This window comes from Strix aluco, chromosome 3 (assembly GCF_031877795.1).
Source record: "Strix aluco isolate bStrAlu1 chromosome 3, bStrAlu1.hap1, whole genome shotgun sequence".
Lineage (NCBI taxonomy): Eukaryota > Metazoa > Chordata > Aves > Strigiformes > Strigidae > Strix > Strix aluco.
The window spans coordinates 66,798,083-66,813,064 of record NC_133933.1 but is presented as its reverse complement, the minus strand read 5'-3'; the positions used below and the strand labels follow the sequence as shown (position 1 = coordinate 66,813,064).

The 14,982-nt window shown below is 42.2% G+C and overlaps 1 protein-coding gene across 8 annotated transcripts in view; it reads left to right on the top strand.

Moving 5' to 3' along the window:
* Window positions 1-7,319, top strand: part of ARFGEF3 (ARFGEF family member 3) — a 98,967-nt gene extending 91,648 nt beyond the window's left edge. For all 8 annotated transcript variants that reach the window (XM_074818969.1, XM_074818968.1, XM_074818967.1 and 5 more), the window contains one exon: window positions 324-7,319. In XM_074818969.1, coding sequence (XP_074675070.1) covers window positions 324-515 — 192 coding nt within the window. In that variant the 3' untranslated portion in view covers window positions 516-7,319. The remainder of the gene's footprint in view (window positions 1-323) is intronic.
* The last annotated feature ends 7,663 nt before the right edge of the window (window positions 7,320-14,982 follow it).

The following is a 14,982-nucleotide window of genomic DNA, read 5'->3' as shown; positions in this document are numbered from 1 at the left end:
TAATTCCACAGCAGAAATAGTGGGCTCTGTTGCTAAACAGAAACTTGCTGCTTGCATGTCCAAGTGAACAAAGCGATGAAAGCATCAAACTTTAAAGTCTTTGTTCACTGTGGGATGAAATAAACAGTGACGAAGGGTGAGCATGATACCTGCAATACAAAGTCAAACAATGACTTACAATACTGAATGACTTCGGAAGACACAGTGAACATTAAATGCATATGCTGACATTACTCAGTCCTCTTCATCTTCTGCCTCAACCAATGTGCTCATCTATTTAGAAAGGTCTTCTAAAAGAGTCTTTTTTTGTTTCCAATTTGTAGGCATGGACCAACATGGTGCTGACAGTTCTCAACCAGATTCAGGCCCTGCCAGACCAAACTTTCACAGCCCTGCAGCCAGCAGTGTTCCCCTGTATCAGCCAACTGACTTGCCACGTGACAGATATCCGTGTCCGCCAGGCAGTACGAGAATGGCTGGGAAGAGTGGGCCGAGTTTACGATATCATCATTTAAACCTAGCTGCCCTCTGTTGCAAAGGGGAGAAGACATCCAAGGTATACAGCAAAGAAGTATTTGGGATTCATTAATTGCCTATTTGTTGGTGATAAATTAAGAAACAATGAGCTTGTTGATGTATATCCCCTATTCACTTGAAACTCTGTGTCCCTCACTCACACTAGCAAAGGAGGCAAAGCATGAGTGTGTCCAGGGGGGTCTGGAATGGTCCCAGAACCCAGAAACTGCCAGTAAATCCAGCTGATACTTCATTTTAATTCAAATTTGCAACAGCGGGAGCCACAGTAAACTGCATCAGAACTTTCTTCCACACTTGCAATTAGCTGTGAACGCAACTGTCATCTGGATGTCAAACTGGGCCAGTAAGCCTATGTAACTTAAAAAAAAAAAAAAATCAGGAAAAAGGTGGGGCTATAGGACAAGTAAAAACTTGACATTTGTTTAGGGTAACTTTTTTCCCTTCTGAAATTAGCATGAAAGAGGAAAGCCAAATAAAGATTATTGTAGTTACTATATGCCTCACTCACTAGAGAAAGCGGAGCTTTATTTTGCCCTGAGAAGAGCCTTTGAAGTCTGATCACATTTGGAGTAGCTAATAAGTGAATATTAAAATATCACAGGTCTAAAACTGGAACCAAGCACAGACTATCCATCCTTTCATTGCTCTTGTGGAGTATTGCTTGAGGAGAAATGGCACTGTCAAGCTGCCCTCTCTACAATGCTACCCTGGCTGCCTCTTCAGCTATGCCTAGAGCTGACATTTTTCCACATGTCTAATTCCCCCTAAGGGCAACAGGGATGTTTGTTTCACTGTTTTTTGTGAAGGTGGGGGAAAGACACACCACAAAGCAAATACCAGCATGTGCCAATATCCAGCATTCAACTAAACAAGAGTAGAGATAAAGTGTTCCAGTTTAAGCAACACTGCAGCTAAGTTAGCTTATGCTTCTACTGGAAATTTATGTTTGCTTATATAGAGCTGCTGTAGCCAGGAACACCCTTACCACCTTTGTTAAACTTAGCCTATCACTCCACATCGAGCTGAATCAAGATGGAAAATAGTCTGAAATGAAGGTATCTCTCCTGTTTCTCTCCCATTTCTTGTCTGCTGCTGTAAATAGAAGGGGACAGATCCTCATGGAGGCAACACCCCCCTCTATGTAGCACTCCTATAGGAACTACTACAATTTGCTGATATTATGAAGGGGAAGGATTCACTATTGTGTTGTCAAATACATGTATGATGCTCTTCACAGTAGACACAGCAAAGGGTTACCTTGCTGCACAAGTTATGCCACAGCCCCTGGGGCATGCCATCTCATATTCCCATACTACATAATTTGTTGGATTAGAAGTTAAAATAATTTGTTGAAAATAAATTGATTTTAATCTTGGGTGACCCCTTAATTAGATTCTCCCAAGGCTTTTAAAATGTGCATACCAACTAAATATACAGCTTCAGTCCTTGCTCTAAAGCCTCCTCAAAATGGCATTTCTTTATATCAAGCCTGGATTTTGCATAACTAACCTAGAAAAACCGAGGGAACCAAGAGGCTCCATTGAACAGCCATCACCCAAGCTGATGTGTTTTTTATGAAGAGTCTGCCACTATCCTCCTGCTTTTTCCCTCCATTGCCCACTTCCCACTTCCCACCTGCTAGACTTGTGCAGGGAATATTTGTCTCGTACCTTTCTGTAGTGTCAGTCACACTGTTTCCCTTTCTTTCAAAACTTCCCTTGGCTAAATTGTTTCAAGGATATAAAAATTCCATTAAAACTACTCTTCCTTACCACCACATTGACTTTATAAATGAGTAATTTAACAATTTTATCAATTGTCAATTTTCCCCCAGCAGTTTTAGTACTTCCTTGGGGAAGGGTGAGATTAGCCCTTGGTATATGGGCGAGTAGTGGCATGGTTTGATTTCTGTTGCCATGTCTTTCTTACACATCTTTAGGTAGAGTAAAAGGGTGGTTATATTTTTCATTAATGTTTTTATTGGAACATCTATACAGAACTGCTTTTAAAGCAGTACATTAATTAGGCAACAAAAAAATCAGAATAATAAACTATGCAAAACACCCAACTCTGCTGTTTTTCATTACACATGCATTGAATGAATGCAGATCCTTGCTGTACTAATCTAAAACTAAAGCAAATCCCTAAATTATATTGGAGAGGCAAAATTGATAGCAGTACCAATGGAATCACTCAGGACTCCAGAAGAGGGTCTAGTATCGGTGGTTATGTGTTGTGGTTGCAATACAAAATCCTTCTGTAAAACAGAAAGAAAAGCTCTAGGAGTGACAATACCATCACCCCCACTCCCCTCTCAAGCCCATAAACACATTTGATTAGCCACCATTTTGACCCAAAATATCATTTCATTTCAACTTTTTACACTACAAATTCTGTACTGGAAATGAGTAGGAAGTAAATTTGCTGTATTGCTGTTGCCCTATTTTAAACTTTGCCCTCCAAATTTATGCACTAAGTGCCCATTGTCACCCTCAGTGCCTCTGCTCATTAACACCCCTCCATAAGAGGTCTTGAGTAACTTTGAGTAATTCCAGAAATGTCATTTAAGAGGGTGGAGGTGGGGATGAAGGAATCTTTGAAGCAGCAGGCTTTACATAAGCAAAGTTTAGCATGTGCTGCTCTTCCTTTTCCTTGTGTGTAAAATGGTAAGCAGGTGAGGAGAGCAGCCACTTCAGGAACCATTAATCTGAGATGCAAATGCTTTCTGATGCACCTCCAAAATATAAATAAATAAAAAATTGAGTTGGTTCATTAGTTTCACAGCTATTTTTTTTCTTTTTTAGCCATAGACATCAGCAAGCCCCAAAGAAGTACAACACTAAACATGTGAAGTCACCATTTCATAGACCTGTGCAACCTGTTTCATGCATACTTTGGGCTTAAGGCTGCCAGCGTGCTACGTTCAGGCCTCACAAAGGAAGCTTTTAGCCCAAAGGAACAGTCGCAGGAAAAGGGTACTGGCAACAGCCTGTCCTAAGCTTCAGAAGGGGACTCCCCAACTCTGAACACCCCAGTCATGTTCAGCTGTACCACACTATAGCAGCTTTTCTGCTTTCCACTTGTGAGTGGGGAAGCACCTCAGTCAGTAGCACAAAGCAACCCTTGTATCCGCACATGTAAGTCTTTCTGACATAACCCATCCAAATTCTTACTTACAGCCCCATAACATAATGCATGAGCTAACAGCAGCATATTACCAGCTTTACTTTTGAATCAGAGCATTTGAGCCTTGAAAAAACAGAGTCTGTGTATTATAGCCTGAGCTTACTCTTTCTCTTTGCTCTGTTTAATGACCACATTCTTCTCTTTTCTTGCACTTGCTTTTTTTGTCCCATGAATTTCTATAGAGTTTTTTTAAATGACCGGCCAGTAATTTTTATTTAACTGAACTGCTTAAAAAAAAAAAAATGGGTGTGGTGATTTGACATCCTTCTCAAGTACCAGAGCTGCACCTCTGCTGCCTTTGCCCAGTTCACACCTCCCGCCTCAGGGCCACCACAGCAATCAGAGGCAATGACATCACATTTTAAAATCTTATAGGCAGCCACTCACAGAGAGAGTTGCTGTTGGCCAGCATCACCTACCTTTATGCACATGGAATAACTCATCACTGTGCAAATGTTTAAATATTTAAAGCTGAAAAAAGCATCAAGCAGGAAAGTGCTACTTTTCTTGTATAACAGAAGCAGGGTTTGACCCTAACTGGTCTCAGGCCATTGCATATGTTTGCACTTTATTCTGAAGTGTGACTATATGCAGATGTATGAAACAATTGAGACATATATGCAGATATATGAGACAATTGAGACAGATATATGAGACAGCAGCCATAGAATTACCACCACTATCTCTTGATGAGCATGCTTTCATATCTTTAAGATGTTAAGATACAGATTTAATACTCTCCTAGGGATAAACATGCATGTGAGAATAACTGACTGACTTAATTCAGCATCTAGGAAGAATTATTAGTGAAAGATTTACATAGACCTGGGCAAAACCTTCCTTGTAAAACTCCAAGCAGAGGCAACACAGCTTTTGCCTCATCACAGATTAAAAATTCCTGTCAAGGCCAGAGTTGACACTCATGACTTCTAAGGCACTTTGCCTTTCAATTTGAGCTTCAGGTTTTGTTTAAAACCTAAACCTTAGTGTAAAATCCACTGACAAATCCTCACATGCCAAAGATGCATCCCCCACCTCTAAACACCTTGTGTTACCATATGTAATCTCCACCTGCACTTGATATAGTAGCATCTCAGTGTTGGTGTCTCCTGCACTGCTCCTGCAGAGCTCGATGCAGCACCAGTATGAAACTGAGTGGCAAATGAGTTAGCAAGTAGAGAGGTCCAGCTCTGTGTGCTGCCTGCCCTTCGTACCTCTCTTCACAGCTTAGGCCCACACTCAAAGTGCCTAGGCTGTTGAAATCACTGCGAGTTACATACCTGGATATCTCTAATACTCAGGACTCAGTCCTTGAATCCTTTAGTCCTTACATACAGGTTCACAAGTTCTCAGGAAAGGGGAAGTCCTCTACAGTTCCTGATGTCACCCGCTCTGCTGCTGTCCTCTGTATGCCTCCTGCTTGAAAAATTCACAAGATCTGGCACATATTCCCATGGATCCCAGCATCCCACAACTAGAACCTTCACTTTTGCACAGATCCAGTTTTAGCATATAGGAGGCTGACCATGGCAAGCCAAAGTAATTTATTTCTACATTGCTCATTTGTGTAGAAGCTTATTCAGAAATTGAGCAGGTGGTTTAGCTATTTTCACCTTCAGCAATCCATTCTAGAAATGCCATTACTCAGTGATAACTTAATTCACTAGAAAAGTGCATTCTTTCCTTGCCCTTGCTTTTGTGGGCATGTGCTAAGATTATGACTAAGCAAGATATTTACTCATTACTCCAGTTGTAGTAATTTCTGTGAAGATCTATGTACAGTGCTAATCATGGCATATGACACAAAATACAGTTAGGTTTTTTCAATTTCTGATCATTCCACAATTGTTTGAAGAAATAATGCAATACCGTCAATTTAAAATAAAATAGTTTCTCTTCTTTTTTAGTATAAAAGGACCAAGTTCCCATAGCACAGAAGCACAAATGTGGGATTTTATGCAATGTAGATAACAGCATTCGGCAGCTAGAGATCCCTCTTCACCGAATCTCCCTATTTTGAGTAGAGTTTCTATAGAGATACGACCTAAGGGTCTCTTAGCAACCCTCACCAGCAACGCACCTGGGACTCCAGGAAGTTGTACAGATGCGAGGAAGAAGTTGTAGCTCCTCTTTCTGTTGTTTCCACTAATCCCCCTCAGAACATATACTTTATATGTGACACTAACTGTATGATATCATACTAAACAAACAGCTTTGGCCAAACATGGAGTGCTGGCTATTTAAAAAGAAAAAAACAAAAAAGCATAGTATAAGTATACACCAGTCTTTTCACTTAGTGCTCAGAGGTCTCCAAGCTAAAAAGTAAAAGCAGAGGGAAGAAGAAATGGCCTAATTCTGTGGATATCAGCAGAGCTACACTGTGTGATCCTGGATTAATGCAATAATGAGCTTGCCTGTGGGACCAAATCCCTCAAATTCTCTTTGTTTGGCAAATTCGCAAGTTGAGGTTTGCATAGTCTCCACTGCCACATTGAATCAGGGAACTGAATTTATGGAAGGCATTTTTTGTTAAGAAACATGGCAACAGGATCTATTTCAATCCTTTTACCCCAACATCCCACTTTTCAAAAGTTAGTTATGTACTTCCATAAACGTCATTTAAATACCATGGAGCACCAGGGCCCTATTTCCTGTCCATGCGTTTGGTTCTTCTGGGCTGCGGTGAAGTGCCACGCTTCCACAAGAAGCAAGCTGAAATGAGGGAGCTGAGCTGGTGGAGAGGCACAGGTATACAGGCTCAAGCAAGGGACAAATATCTTCCCCACAAGCAGACTGTGGCTCCTGAGCCCCCTTCTCTGCAGAGGAAAGCAGTACCAAAGGGAGAAGAGCCAGGAAGGGCAGAGCATGGTGGTGACAAAGCCCTGTACTGCACAGTTTGCTGGAGCAGATGGGAGCAAGACATTGAAATGTATGCAATGACAGCAGCGAGCACTTTCTTTCAGTTCCCCTCACTTTCGCTTGCCACCCCCCTCTTTTTGTCATTATTTGTGAAACTGCAAACATACTTCCATGGGCCCTTCAACCAGAACTGAAAACTGAAAGCAAGCCAAAGGGAGTGGACACTCCATTTTGCCAAAGATGTAAGCCTTTCCTGTTTCAATATTAAAAAATCAAATTTTATTTCCATGATGATGGCTGCCATAGGAAGCATTTTACCACAAAACATGATTCCCAGGACTTCATCTCTCTAGCTGTATATTCAGGAGGAGCCACTCACACTTTCTAAGAGAGACTGTAAATTGCCTTGTCAAGCAAGTGCTAATTACATTGGGTTTACCTTCTACTGCGTTCATATCTAGCTGCAGTTCCCCGGTCTCATCCATGTTTCCTCCCTCTACCTTTCTGCTCTTCTTTAGAAAAACACCTCCCTGTGTCCGCCGTGTCCTGTTGTGCTGCTAGCTTTGTTTGGTCCTCGGGTGTCCAGTGGTCAGGCAGTCACTGTCAGCTGGCTTGCAAATTGTATTTTGTGTATATTTTATTCTGACTGAATTCTGAAATGGAAATATTTTAAAACAAAAATTATAAACTACTTATGTTGCTTGTGTTGTAGAATAAAGAAGCAAATGCAAAATAAATTAAGCTTTGGTTTTGTCTAAAGAAAGTTATTTTACAGTTACTGATGAGGCAAAAGAGCAGAACTGAGAAAGGGCCTGAAACACTTGGTACATACCAGCAGGGACTGCAGTTTTCACAGACGACCTAGGAATTTAGCCACTTTGAACTGCTGGGGGGTTTTTTGGTGGGAGCTGAGATCTGAACACTTTAACAAATGAGCCCTACACCACTCCTAGCCTGAGTTGGGCTTGCAGAGGTGGAGAAGGATGAAGCTACTGAGACAGCTAAAGGTGCAAGTAGACACTGTGCAGAATTTTGAAGCATCTAAACAGGTGAAACATTTCTCCATCCATTAAAATGAGGAAAATACTTCTGGCTTTGATTTCATTAGTGACGGAATTAAAAAAAAAACACCAAAAACCCCACACAAACATGTCAGAAAAGGCACCTACTTTCAATCACAGAAATAGCTTTGAAAACTGTGCTAAGGTTTTAGGGATTGAACTCTACATACTCTGTCACACACTGAAGTACCCACTTTACTGCCACTGAAATCCAGACACCACCACCCCGGCCCCCAACATGAAAACCACTGCTTGTAAACACCGCCAGGGACAGGCAGCCGTCACAGGACAGGGTTCCTTGGAGCCCCAGTTCACAGCCAGACTTTTACTGGGTATACCGGGTCTGGCTGAGCCAGAATTGGTTTTCCCCTGTAGCAGCCCTCATGGTGCTGTGTTTTATGTTGGGAGCTGGCAGGGTGTTGATAGCACACTGGTGGTGTGGCTACTGCTGAGTAGTGCTTACACAGCACAAGGCTCTTTCTGACATTTCCCCTCCCAGTGGGATGGGGTGGGCAAGATCTTGGGAGGGGACACAACCAGGACAGCTGACCCGAACTGACCAAAAGGATATTCCATACCATATGACGTCTGCTCAGTATAAAGCTGGGAGAAAGGAGGAAGGGGGTGGGGTCACCCTTGGTCCTCTGAGGCAACTACTACGCGTATTGGAGCCCTGCTTCCTGAGAAGGCCCGACATCGCCTGTTCATGGGAAGTAGAGAATAAATCTGTTTTCTTTTTTTGCTTCCGCGCGCGGACCTTTGCTTCGCTTTGCTTATATTAAACTGCTTTTGTTTTACCCACAAGGGTTGTTTTGTTTTCCTATCTTATTTTCTTTCCCTTCTTTGCCCTATTGAGAAAAAAAGGGGAAAGGGGGGGAAGTGATAGAGTGACTTGGTGGGTACCTGGCATTTAGCCAAGGTCAAACCACCACACTGGGTTTTTAAGCTGGGCATTCCCCAACCACACTCAGGTTAGCTAGCACTCCAAATGGGTTCCCAATCTACAGGTACGTGCAAGCAGCATGGATGTTCCAGTGTTTCATCCCTCTAAAAAGTTCGGCAAGGGCTCTCCCCTGTCGCCTAAATCCTTCTTTTGATTAAAGTTGGATCAATGATCACTCCTGCTGGAGAAAAATCTTTAATGGAAATATTTAATGAGAACAGTAAACACCTTCTTCACAGCAGCCACACATGCTTGCACATGCAACCAAAATTTAGGTACAGAAGAAGAAAGGGTTGACTAGTACCCTTCAAGAGAATTACCATGGGGCTTCCTGAAAGCAGGAGTGTTTCAGCAACGAGACATAGCAGCATACAGTAACCTTTAGGGTACACCTCTGTGTGCTCAGGGATGCTATCCACAGCCCAAAGACAAGCTTTCCACATCATCTCATGAGTGAAAATGCAGCCAGCATTCCCACCTGGCCTCCCAGGGATCACTGGGCTTGGGATCCCATGCACTGGAGCAACACAAGGCCTGGCTTCAGTGTCTGTTACACAACAGCCTCATCAGCATGAAGGTTAAAAGCAGATTACAAAGCCACTAAATGAGGTTGTGATGCTTTAATAATCTTACAGCACTTCTGGCAAAACAGAGTGTGTTAAATCCCAACAGTTGGACCTAATTCCATCCCAGGAAACTACCTTCTGCTGCTCCACACATCTCATTTAGATCCCATTAGAAAGATTTTCATTTCCTCCTAAACAGTGTTCAGTGATGTAAACCAGCAACTGGTACAGAAAGTACGGCTATTTCACTCACTCCTTACCTGTACAAATTCCCAGCTGTCTTCTCACTTAACAGGGAAGTCAGACTAGCATGGCTTCTGGTGTCACTGGTGTGAGAGGAAGAGGTCAACACACAGTGGAGGTGGTCAACTTCCTTTGTAGTTATATAGAAGACACCTGGGCTGCTTGCTTTGTTGAAGAACAAAGTGTTAAGAACACTCACCAAAGAAAACAGTTGTCAGCAAATATTAAAAAAAAAAAAAAAAAAAAAAAGAAGAACAGCCACGCTATTAAATCTCAAGCATTGTCTTTTGTTCAGTGGAGTCACTGAATTCATATGCCAGATTCCACAACAGGGTGCAGGAAAGGCAGTGACCATTTAATGCATTGCTTTGTAGACAAAATTTAACAGATTGCTTTTGGTTTTGTTAATTGACCAGCAATGAAAACTTCCCATAGAAGTCGTTAACTGATAAACATATTTATCAGAAGAAATGATCATGGTTCAGTTTTGAAAGGCTGACTTTTAGGTCCAGGATGGTCAGCTCTCTCAACTCCCTCTAGAGCCTACCACAGGTCAGACCCCCAAGAGGCTCAGAGGTGGAACAGCACCCACCAAACCACATGAAACCACATGCTCTCTCCCCAGCTTTGGTAAAGGTCTTCCTCTGCCATCACAAGTGCCAAAGATTGGTGCATGGACATCAAGTCACCCTAGTCTCCCTCCATGATAAACATTTATTTATAACAAATAGGATTTCAAAACTGATGTTTTTTCACAGTGTACGTTTATCACAGTGTAGGCTACACTGTATTAATCTGTGGTCAACTAAAATTTAAAAGCTTCCCAGATACCAAGCTGGTATTTTTCCTATTTGTTATTTTTTGACAGGGTGCCGAGAGAGCACCCAGTGTCACCACTACCATTTTACAAGTGGGATCAACAACTGAGCAAGTAAAAAATATGTCATTTACCTCAAAAGGGCCCAAAGTATCTACACCACATGCTCTGGCCTCTTGCTTTGGCCAGAGCTGTAGACCTGTAGGATAATCTGTCAAGAGGGAGAGAAAAAAAAAGCACACAAGAGCAAAGGCAGTTTATGGGAGGGATAATAGAAAGGCAAACTAGAGATATTAGCAGATACTTCAGGTACAAGACTAAAGAGAAAGGGTATGCACTTTGAATGCAACAGTTAACACACGATAGGGTTGCATAGGAGACCACTGGTACATCTGTACACCCAAACAGTCAGAAAGTACCCCCATGGTAATAATGGGACAATATTTTCAGTAATCCTGCTGGATCTCTCCAGGACAGACATTTCTTAATCCATGTTTTAGTGATGGAGAAACTTGTCTTTTGGTCCACTAAATGAGCCTGTGACAGAAGTCGAAATGAGAAATAGAACCAGGCTTGGGTTGTATCTGCTGAGCCATGTGAACCACGGGGTGATCTCCAATTTCTGAGCTTTTGGCAAAGAAGCTGGCATCAGGATAAACCTACTTACATCTAATATCACCATAAACACAAGTTGAACTCTTTATCCAAAGTCTGACACAGGCTAGAACAGTGCACTCAGCATTCAGGTTTCAAAACCCAACAGAATTCCAAATAATTCACAACAACATAGATGTAAGCACAGATCAGTTAGGTCCTAGTCTTATACTGAATTAAAAAAAAAGAAAAAAACCAAACATAAAACCTAAACCAAACACATTAATCAGGCTGCACGTGCAATTTTCTGACTCCTGATAGAAATCTACAGTAGTAAACCTGGTTTAGCTTTTTGTTTTGTTTCATTTTTACAAGAGAATTGTACCTTTATCTACACTGTATTTACTGGGAGATCTGTATCCATAAAGTAGAGGCAATACTTCTGGTTTGCCAGCTCTGAGGAAATATGCCCAAGCTGAATTTTTTTGTTTGCTGTGGTTAGTGTGACTACTTCTGAGGAGGTCGCTCAACATCCTTGTTCCCTACCACAGTCAAACAAAATTACTTAAGATTAAAATAATTCAGAATACTTTCCTCTGTGATATTTATCAATTATTTACTATGTTTTTGAATGTTAAATTACATTTCTGGCAAACTGCTTTGTACTTCAAATCAAGTTCTCCTTTGTGCCAGAAATTATGGGGAGAGGAACAGAGCAAAATAAAACTGGATAAGATACTATATTGAAATCTATCCCTATAAGTATGCCCAAGAGGTCAGAAACAGACAAATCTTCAAGCCTGGGAAACAAGAATGTCAAATGTAATGAGAAAGTGAAAAATGGCTTTGAAAATGTGTTGCAGTAACTCGTGTAAAGGGAATAAGGTGAAAAGGGTCTTGGTTGGTTCGAAACACTTACCTGCAAAAGCAATTCATCTTCCCTTGAAAAAACATGGGAATCAGTTTCTGGGTAGAATTGCAATGGTAGCACCACAAGAGCAAGTGCTCTGATAAAAATGTTCTTTTAAAGTCCCAGGTGCAGGGATGGTCATCAGAGCAGATCTTACATCTCTCTTGCATACATTACCTTTTCTTTTAAAAGGATGCTAAATAATTGAATATCTCAATGCAGGCTCTTGTGACCAGCCCCAAGCCCAAGAGAATAAAGATTATTAGTTTGCAAAGCCAACCATGGAAAAAAAAAAAAAAAAAAAAAGAAAAAGAAAAAAGTGAAGGTTTAAATCCAGTTCACTAATAATTTTTTCTTACAACTTTTCAATCAAATCTCCTTTAGCATTTCAGAGGAACAAGAGCAGTAATAGCAATGGAACAAAAACTCAGTGTAATAGTGTGCCATGGAAGTTTTTTAGGCAGAGCTGTACTGAGAGTAGGACAAGAATGATGACCACTACTGAGTGTCCGACAGGGGTGGGTGAGGATATAGAGTAAGCTGGGTCATCCTAGATAACAGCACAGATCTGCAGTGATTGCTGAAGAAAAACAGGAGGAGGAAGAAGAGCCTGGGGCAGGGCACAAGTGCCAAACTATGTCACTTTTAGAACCTGAGCCATCAAATCAAGCCAGGCTGGCTGGACAAGCATCCCTTTCAAAGAGGCATCATTCTGCACATGGCAAAAAGCAATGTTTGGAGCCAAATAAAGTTTTTTAAAAAAAACAACTGAAGAGCAACATCAAAACACAAATGCCTCTAACCAGCCAGGCCTAGTGCTGCCCCTACAACCTGGGCCCATTATAATGGCTGTCCCATGCAGGCACTGTTGCCCCACTGCAGCCACCTGGCTCCTCCTGCCCTAACACACCAAGTCACTTGACCTTGAAAGTATGAGGCTATGCCTGGAAATGGGATGAGAAGATCCCCACCTTGTAGCAGAAATCAAATCAAACTGCCTCAGCTGTTCTGTTCACATCTCACTTTGTTTGTACACCAGGGCCCCAAGCAAAATCTAGTTGTTCCTTAAAAAGGAAATCCATATATAATCAGCCTGGACCCAGGCTTTCCCCACTGTACAACCCTGTTCCCATAGAGCAGTGCTGGAGCTTAGTAGAGGAACAACATTTTGCACCACAGCATCAATGCAGTCCATGCAGGCTGAACTGGAACACACCACAGGGCACCCTCTTCCCACTAGTTATCCAGAAGGGTGTCACTGCAGTGGGTATTTTCTCAATACTCTCTCAAATGACAATAGTCTCCTGGATTTAGGACATGACAGATGGCACACATGAAAGAACTGTTCAGATAATCCATTCAGCTTCCCCAAGCCACAGAGCAGAATTGTCTTTACGTTTTGCTACCTTTTTGGCCCTTCTACTTGTACAAGCCCCCACCTCAGTGTCAGCTTCCCACAGAAGACGCTATCACGTAACTCCATACACCTCAATATCAGCACATAATTCTTGGGCTGCAGCTGAATAATGGTTCTCAGCAGCTCCACTGTCCAGGTATCTCTAATGTGTAATTATTCCCCTCCATTCATTCACACATTCCTCAGACAACATGTTCCTTTCATGATCTCCTGCTTTCAATGCCACACCCAGCTGCCTCGATAAGCCTCCTTTTAAGAAGCCACACTTGAAACCTTTGCCTCTGTATCTGTGGTTTTCTACTGGGTGTGTTGCATGATGCCTTACCTTTTTTAATATCAAGGGACTTTGATTTCCAATCCTGTAGCACACTTCCCACTTGCATCTCTGTAAACTCTCATCTCTCCAGCCTGAGGACACTGTGGCAGTGCCTTTACCCCACTGTCCCAAGTGCTCTCATCCTTATGGCTTTGCACTGGTCAAGTCTGAAACATTTTTATGTCACTTATGTGGAAAATGTCTGCCTTTCGTGTTTAACTCATCCCTTTTTTCCCCCTCTGCCTCCTGACATTTTAGTTTCCAAGTCTGTAGCTCTATAGTAAGAGCTCTTCAGCCTTCTCCTTGCAGTTTTTTGTAGGTAACTTCAGCACCTACTAGAGTAATGGCTCTTTATTTATTCAATAGACATTACCCAATAACACATGTGCACAAAGCTTAGGAAGCAATCATCATGCAGCACATGTACCACATCAGGTCTGATGCAGTTGACGCTAATATCATCAGGAGCAAAAGCAACCAACAGGGAGTTTGAGCAGCTCCCAACAAAAACAACGCAGTCATGCTCAGCAAAGTGTTATGGGGCACCTGCTGCCCCAAGAGGACACCCCAAGGAGGAGGACGCCTGCCTGCAACTCCCTTACTTCTCCTCCCCCCTGACTGGTGGGGAAAAGTTTTCCCTTTTCTCTGCCCCTTCAGGTAACTTTGCAGTCAATGTATGCCATCAGCTCTGCTAATAAAGCTTTGTGCATTTAAGACTAGCTGACCTGTCTTTGTGCAATAAGGGTCATATCATCGAATCTAGACTTGATCGCAATTTTGCTGACAAGTTGAACCATTAACAAGTGCACTTGAGAAAATAAAGCTCTTGCTTTATTTGGGGCCTTTTTTACATACAAGATTTTCTTCATGTATTTCTTTTCTACAGCAAACTTCATTTTACAGGTTGCAGGAGGCTGTGCATCTTCTCTGTAAGTTGGAAGTAGAAATCTTTAGATTCACAACAGGAAATTCAGCTTCAGGATTTGAACTCTGAATTGCAACAGTACACAAACATGTTATTTCAAGCAAAGGGATATTCCAGTTCACCTAAATTCAAACAGCACAAAATTGCTCAAAGCCTCTCAGCTGATGCTCTGTTAAATAATGCACACTTCAATTCAGGGAGTTTGGATTCATATGGATTCAGAAGTCCACAGGCAGGAATAATTTTCTCCTTTGTCCTGAAGGGACAACTGAGCACAGCACAACACTGAACAAGTGCCGTCTTATTTACAGCCCCGGTTCTCATACGGATGCAGTCTGCAGTTCAGGGAAGCCACCTAACCAGTGATGAGCTGGGGTTAAGGACAAGTGAGTAACCTGCCTGATCTGTGCTAGAGGCCAGTCAGTGAGAGCTGGGTAACCTCTGCTACTTGAGCTCGTCCTCCAGCATACTCCAGCTTTCCCCTTATGAGTTCTCCCTTGGCTCTCCAAAAGGCCAGTTGAGGAACTGGCAGTGCCTAAACTTTTATTCTCCTTTTACAGAGCCTGAAGGTCCCCCCCACAACTGTGTCTTTGGTCCAGTTTGTCATA